We start from the raw sequence: 7,625 nt of genomic DNA, 5'->3' as shown, positions 1-7,625 counted from the left end.
AATTTCAAGAAATTTCACCTGAGTTTCCGGTGACTTCGAAGCTGCCTGGCAACACTTTTACATCCAGGTAAGTGCCTGGCAATGCGCAGGTGCTATTTCTATTTAGCCCGTACATGTACACCAATTTTCAACCTTATCCGAGTCACGTAAGTTAACTGCCAAAAATTCGCACCTTTGACAGGTCGCCACAGGTGAACGCATCCACTCACACCTGCCAGGCACCCATTTTTACGTTCCTCATCATCAGACGAACATCACATGTGAAAATTGGCCTTATCTGTATCACGCTCCCATTTACGTTGTCAGCTCACAGTATAAGAGTCTCTGACCAGCCGTTTCAGAGCTTCCCGTGAGGGCCCTTAGACTCCCCCCTCCCCCGAGAAGATCTTTAGAGTTTTGATAAAGAGCCCCCAGAGTGTTCTACAAGGGCCACTGCAACCTTCCACAAGAGCTTCCAGCTTTCCCCACGAGGTTTAAAGCATCCCATTAGGATCTCTACAGTCTCCCTTGAGGGCCTCCAGAGTCTCCTGTGAGGTCCTCTAGAGCCTCGCACGAGAGCTTGCCGAGCCTTCTACGAGGTCTTTTAGAGCCTCGGAGGAGGGCTTCCAGAGTTTTTTTCCATTTGCAAATTATTAGTAATGTACAAATATATCACTTAAAAAATACAAATATAAAAATGTAATACACTTATGAAAAATTTAATACATTATTAATTTTGAACGTGATAAGTCATGGTCGACCATGCTAAATACAAAAAAATGCATAAGCAAAAAGGGGTGTTGACACGCATAGAGGGTACTGACCCTAGTATTATATAACAATTTTAATTTATTAAAATAACCTACTTCAGGTATTGCGAATTCTGTATTTATAACTTAAAGTAAGTAACGATTCACGATGTGGTTTAATAGATGAGTAGAGCGTTCTACACGAATTCTGATGTTTGGGAGATGATGCATACATTTATCTAATTTGGGGTGCTGCAAAGGATTTGGCTTCAGAAATTTTTCATGACAGGTTTTTGGAAAATTGGGAATGAAATCCCTAGGAAAGCTTTAAGAAAAATGTCGCTTATATTTGCTTTTTTAGGGACATTCAACCCCAATTTTCCAATAAATCTTACATAGTGAATAAATTTAGAGTTCTATTTTGTGTGTATTCCTAATCCTGCCAGATGTAGGTCATGAACAAAATCGTGATATGCTGCAGTAATAAGATGCTATTTTCATTTGCACATTGTAGTTATATAATTATTCATATATTCGTTGAAAATTATTACGACGTAAGTTCAATGAAAACCTTGATTAAGCACAAATTTCTGAAACTTTTTATACAAAGTATTAAAAAAAATGTTTTCATCCAATCTTTTTGATTTGTTTGTTTTATTTTTCTATTGCGTTCTAGAAAAATACAATGAAAAAATAAAAAAGATTGGATTAAAATATTTTCTTTAACACTTTGCATACAAAAATTTCAGAAATTTGTGCTAAATCGTACTATAGTAAAAACAGAAAATCATAAAAACTTTGCTGTTAAATAATTCTTTATATATTCTTCGAAAATTTTTTGAAGCCATACATTTGATGAAAATATTTTCATGGTAGAAAAAATTCCAACTAATTTTTTAAAAACATTGGATTTTTAAAAATCTTGAAAAAAACAATGTTTTAAAACATTTTCAGTAGCTTATATTAAAAAAACTTTTTTTAATGAAAGAATTAAATTTTTTTCAATTAAATATACCCGAAATCTAACAAGGAATATCATCATTCTGAAACATGTATTTTTTCATACCCATATTTTTATTGTCTTTTTATTGACTTTTCAACCTTAATCACTTCTAAAGCAAATATTTTAGGGTTAAGTCAGGACCGCGACATACCTGAGAAATTCTGATTTCTTATACTATTTTTATATATTTGATTTCTATCTTATATGTAAATAATAATCACCAAAATATAAATTTTTTCTCTGTAATAAATGGGTAAAAATGAATATTGTGGCTTTATTTAAATAAATTGTATAGTTAATTGAAATGAAAATAAAGTTTAGACGAAAAAAAAATCGGCGGAAAATTTCAGCCACAGGGGACTTTCTGGTTGCAAACTCGGGGCGCCACCACCTGACCTAATCGTGAATTCAAGCACTCTAGCATTGCAGTCAATTTAACATCCGTGATTTTTTTTAAGTTTTTCTTCTGGGAAATGGCTGAAAAGCGAATTATATTACTATTAAAAGTTTGGCAATGACCTATTACTGGGGAAGTATGAATACAAACGAAATTCCGAAAGGCTTAGGTTGCCTTTGAATGAAGAGATCAAATTTGTGGAATAGTTTTATTTCTAAATTATCTTTAAGCCTTTTTTTATTTTTCAGATGTACCAGGGCCAATCAGTAGCGAACCTATTGTCATAGATGGTGGTACGAATTGGTTATCTCTAAGTTGGGGTAAAGCGGAACAGAGAGGACCAGCTCCTGTAGTTGCGTATAAAATCGATGCATGGTTGCTTGGTGGCGAAGGTGGCGCCAGATGGGTTGAGGTATATTAAAAAACAATTACTTCTTATTTAAAAAAATTTATACGTATCTTTAATATGAAGCTAAAATCATTTATTCTTTTCAAATGTAGCTCGGGATCAGTCCAATAAATTCATTCGATGCCTTCAACCTTCGACCTAGAGGAGAGTACAAATTCCGTATAACACCTCGGAATCGTTACGGTTGGGGGGAATCTCTATCAAGTACGGATTCTTTCACAGTCAGTGATGTCGTCGATATACCAGAATTTTTGAAAATTCTTCCTGGTCAGTTGAAAGCTCTTGAGGGGACAAACGTAAAATTAGAATGCGAGGTAAGCTAAGGGATTTTAACCATAAGCCATATAATTTGAGGATTTATTGGCAAGGTTTTAAAATTTGATATGTAAAATTTGTTTTATAACGCGTGTAGGTTCGAGGAGATTCAAAAATTGATGTTCGATGGTACCGAGAAAACACTGGGATTGATCCTAATGATGATCCAAGATGCACAGTTTACTACAATGGTTTTAAATGTTCGCTGACATTGAACAATATAAAAGAGTATGATACTGGAAGGTACATTTGTGAAGCTTCGAGTAAAGCTGGAAAAGTTTCTACATTTGCTAGAGTATTTGTCGTAACTGATCCGAAAATCTTGAAAGCAGATGAGCAGTTAAGAAGCAGGTAATGATATATTAAGCAAGTATAATGTCAGTGGTGGGGAGCAACTACTTATTTCTAAGGCGACACGGGAAAAAATAGTTCATTAAAAATCCATAATTTTAAAAAAGCGCTATAAAATCTGTGAGGAAGTCGCTGAAAATTTAAGTTACCAAGGATTCAATAGCTCAGAGATTAGTTTTAAAACTACACTTCAGTCACTAAAAATTTAGTACGAAAGGGCTTGATATTATCTGAGACAAGCAATCCGAATTCTAAGCGACAGTCGCTTAAACGCTTAAACGTTTTGAAAAAATCGGACATGCTGATCAATCAAACCATACCTAAATTACCTAAGCCCGTATATTCTATCGCGCGCACTAACAAACTGATACATTGAACCACTTGGATCTTGGTTACAAAATCTGGGCCAATTATTTTAAGGCAGCGTCGTACTAAGTTGTACAGTGAGCCTTAACTGTCATCAAACTAAAAGTTCTAAATCAACTTGAAAATATTTCAGAGACTTAAATAGCTAATTTTTTTATAGATAGAATTTGGAATTTAAATTTTGTTACTTCAAACAGGGCTCCATACTTTTTCTCTTTAAACATTTAAGAAGTTTACAAATTATCCCGAATTAATAAAGGATAAAGAAAATCAAGTGCAAAAATGCTTTAAGAACCTTTATGAGAAAAATCGAGTTTCTGCTATAAAAAAGCCTCCATAAAATGCGCAATTTCAAATTGATCCAACTCTTTTATAATACTTTCTTACTCAGTTTTAACGCAAAATAACACTTCCTGAATAATAATTTTAAATATGTGAAACAAATAATTAATATGAATTAATATTAATATTTATATATTATCAATTATTAATATCAATAATAATTTTTATTATTTAAGAAAGAACTCAATACTTCTTATTTAAATATCGAAAACCTTTCAAAATGGTCCAAAGCAATCATATTTTATACTATATAAAGACCTCCATAAAACGAAGAGGTTTCAATTGATCTTATTCTTGTATATTACTTTTTTACTTAGTTTGTAGGTTAAAATAATAATTTAAAATATGTAGAAAAAAATTGTTTTTAAATTTAAAAAGTACCTGTTCCAAAAGTGCTCAATTCTTTATTTTCCTTTTTAATATAAAATTCTTCGAAATCAACAGAAAATAAAGATGATACAAATTTCAGGGCAATTAATAAAAAATTAGGTGAATTAAAAAATTTTAATATTTTAAAAATCCATTGAATTTATTAAATTGAGAATAGACCAAAAATCTTGACGGAAATTTATAATATTATGGTAAAGGCCCTGAGAATTTAAGGTGATCTTAAAAAACTTTAGCGTAAATAAAAAAAAGCCATTAAAATGTTATCAAATCCGGTGAAGTTTCACAAAATCTTACGGTATTCCTTAAAATCCCTTGATATATTTAAAGTCCTATAAAGTCATTTGAGATTTATTAAAATACCCTGATGGGAGCCTTTAAAGTCCCTTAAAATTATTGAAATCTTAGGAAATCATATAAAGTTCCTTGAAATTCCTTAGAAATCCCTTGAAATATTTTAAACTGTTGAACCTATTCTGAAACCCCTTTGAATCTTTTAAAACATAATCTAATCTTATAAATGCTTCTTCTTATACTTAAAGAAATTCGTTAAAACAACACATCATTTTTTAGATCCTATGAAATCCCTGAAATATTTAAAAAATTTACAAAAACTCTTAATTCTTGTGAAATTCTTCGAAATATATAGAAATATTATAACATGTTTACATATTTTTAATATCTATTAAAAACCCACAAATATCCTTAGAAACTTTGTAAAGTCCCTTGAAATCATTACAAATTTCCTGAAACCTATTATTGATCCTATGAAATCCTTTGAATTTCTTATGAGCTTTGGGAAATTATTTGCAATCCCATTTTTTTTAACCTTTCGAAATTTTGAAAATAATATTAAATCTTAGTCTGCTGACATTAACAATATATAAAAAGTACACGCGCGAAAAATTTAATCTAGTATTAAATATTTAATTCGTATTTTTTTATTTAAATATGAAAGGCAAAATTTCTCAAGTTTTTTAGAACTGAAAAAGTATTTATCAAACAAATTTCAAACACTGTATTCAATATAAAGTTGATCCCGAACTTCAAAATAAAGTACCCTTAAAAATACTTTATTAATATTTCATAAATAAATTACGCATTTTTATAAACAAATAGGGATTGCTAAAAAAAGAACCTAATTTTTTTCACTTTTTTTGTGAATCAATATTTCTAACACCTTCCAGAATATGCTGTTAAAATTTCAAAATAGAGAAATGAATAGTTGTTGAATAATGAATTTTTAACTGAAGCCCTTACACACTTCAAGCGTGCTTGCTACCGCAGGTGCCACGTTTGACAACTCTTCATCAACATCTATTTATTTCTCCAGTTTCAAATTTTCGGAGTATATTCTGTAATATGTTAGGAATATTCATCCACAAAAAATTGAAAAAATTAGGTATTTTTTAGCAATATCTATTTGTTTATAAGAATGCCCAATTTATTTATGAAAATTCAATGGAGTAATTTTTCAGTATACTTCATTTCAATGTTCGGGATCAAACGCATAGATCAAATGTTTGAAATTTTGTTGGTAAATACTTTTTCAGTTATATAAAAGTTAGGACGATCATTTTTCTTAACACAGTCATTATTAAAAATTTATTTCTAGGTAATTTTTCATATCATATTGAAGGAAAAGAATTTACATTAAATATGTTTCAACAAAGAACGAAACAAATATTACACACAAAACAAATTTAGGGGGTAAATCTCTCTTGGAATGACCCGTATAGTTCATACATAGTGTCTAGTATTATATATATTATTCATTTGTTTCATAAATATTTTGTATAAAATAAATGAATATTATATATAAAACTTCATACTATATATAAACTACATATAATTTTACCGCCTGGACACTCACACCCCTTTAATTTTCCCACTTCTCCTACTTCCTTTCCCTTCATTTCACGTCACTTCGCTTACTTTTTTTCCCCTGTTTTCCCGTCACTTCTCCTACTTTTTCTCCCCTCATTTTTCTTGATTTTCCCCACTTTCCATTCTCTTATTTGTTCTCACCCACACCTTTGTTTGTTAGAAAAAGTACGACGGACGGACGAATGAACTGAAGGTAGGACATCCGAAATTAACTAAGAAAAAGTTACATTTTAAAACAAAAACGATAACGGTAACTAGTTCCTATTAAAAAGTAACTTGCCCATCACTGCTTAGTATTTTATTGATATTTTTCTGGATAACGTGCAATTTAAGATTAATTGAATCAATGGTATTCTTACTGAGATAAAAAATCAACTCTAACTTTCTTTTCTTGCCTTTAAAATTTAAAACCTCTCTGAAGGTACTTTGAGGACGCGACTGTGGAAGGTCCACCTCAATTTACGATGCGATTGCGGGATCGTCGAGTACAGGCCACGTATCCAGTAAGGCTGACTTGTCAAGTCTTGGGCTATCCGGAACCAGAAGTTGTATGGTTTAAAAATGGCAGGGAAATTTGTGCAGATGGTAAGAGATTGATAAAATATTACTGCCTAAAAGCATGCCATTTAATGACAATTTTCAATTGTTTAGGATTTCATGCATTTTGGAATGACGAGTCCCATTTCCACACACTCGAAATTTCATCTTCCTCGCTTGAAGATTCTGGTCGTTACATGGCTACTGCAAAAAATGTTAATGGATCCGTATCCTGTCGTTGTATACTCGTGGTTGATAAAGGAATTAGAGCTTATATTGCTCCTGAATTTCTGTGCGGTTTGGACGCAGCATATACTGTCAAACTAGGTGGAGAACTTCGAATGTGTGCTCAGATAGAAGCATATCCGAGTGTTGGTGTTGTTTGGTAAGATAATTAAAAATATATTCTTTTCTAACATTTGAAGAAACTTTTCAGTTATTGTAATTAAGTGCACAAAATAATATAGGAATAAATTATTTAATATAAAAGTAATGTAGGTAGCATATCTAATACAATATGAGAGGCTTTACATTCTTAACACTTTAGATAAAACTGTTGAATTTTCAAGAAAATAGATTTATTTTTCAACCAAAAAGATTCATTTTCCACCAAAAAAGATTAATTATGAACAAAAAATAGAATATTTTTTTCCTAAATAAAGAAAATTAATTTTCAAACAAATAAGAGGCAAATTTTCATCTGGATAAATAAGTCTGCAAGTACGAATATAAAATTTTAACGAATAGTTGAATTTTCGAAAAAAATCCTAAACATTTTAAACAAGACGATGAAATTTTAAACAAAAAGATTAATTTTCTACCAGAAAAAGGAACAATTTTTTAACATCTTTTCGCTTGGAAAATCCAGATTATGGTAGAAAATTCATCTCATTTGGTGAAAAT

The 7,625-nt window shown here is 30.8% G+C and overlaps 1 protein-coding gene across 5 annotated transcripts in view; it reads left to right on the top strand.

Moving 5' to 3' along the window:
- The window catches only part of LOC117168779 (titin homolog), a 126,593-nt gene that overhangs the window by 58,660 nt on the left and 60,308 nt on the right, over positions 1-7,625 (top strand). For all 5 annotated transcript variants that reach the window (XM_033354567.1, XM_033354565.1, XM_033354563.1 and 2 more), the window contains 5 exons: positions 2,377-2,540; positions 2,630-2,851; positions 2,950-3,203; positions 6,607-6,770; positions 6,837-7,107. In XM_033354567.1, coding sequence (XP_033210458.1) covers positions 2,377-2,540; positions 2,630-2,851; positions 2,950-3,203; positions 6,607-6,770; positions 6,837-7,107 — 1,075 coding nt within the window. The remainder of the gene's footprint in view (positions 1-2,376; positions 2,541-2,629; positions 2,852-2,949; positions 3,204-6,606; positions 6,771-6,836; positions 7,108-7,625) is intronic.

This window comes from Belonocnema kinseyi, chromosome 3, assembly GCF_010883055.1.
Source record: "Belonocnema kinseyi isolate 2016_QV_RU_SX_M_011 chromosome 3, B_treatae_v1, whole genome shotgun sequence".
NCBI lineage: Eukaryota > Metazoa > Arthropoda > Insecta > Hymenoptera > Cynipidae > Belonocnema > Belonocnema kinseyi.
This window is presented reverse-complemented; position numbering and strand designations above follow the sequence as displayed.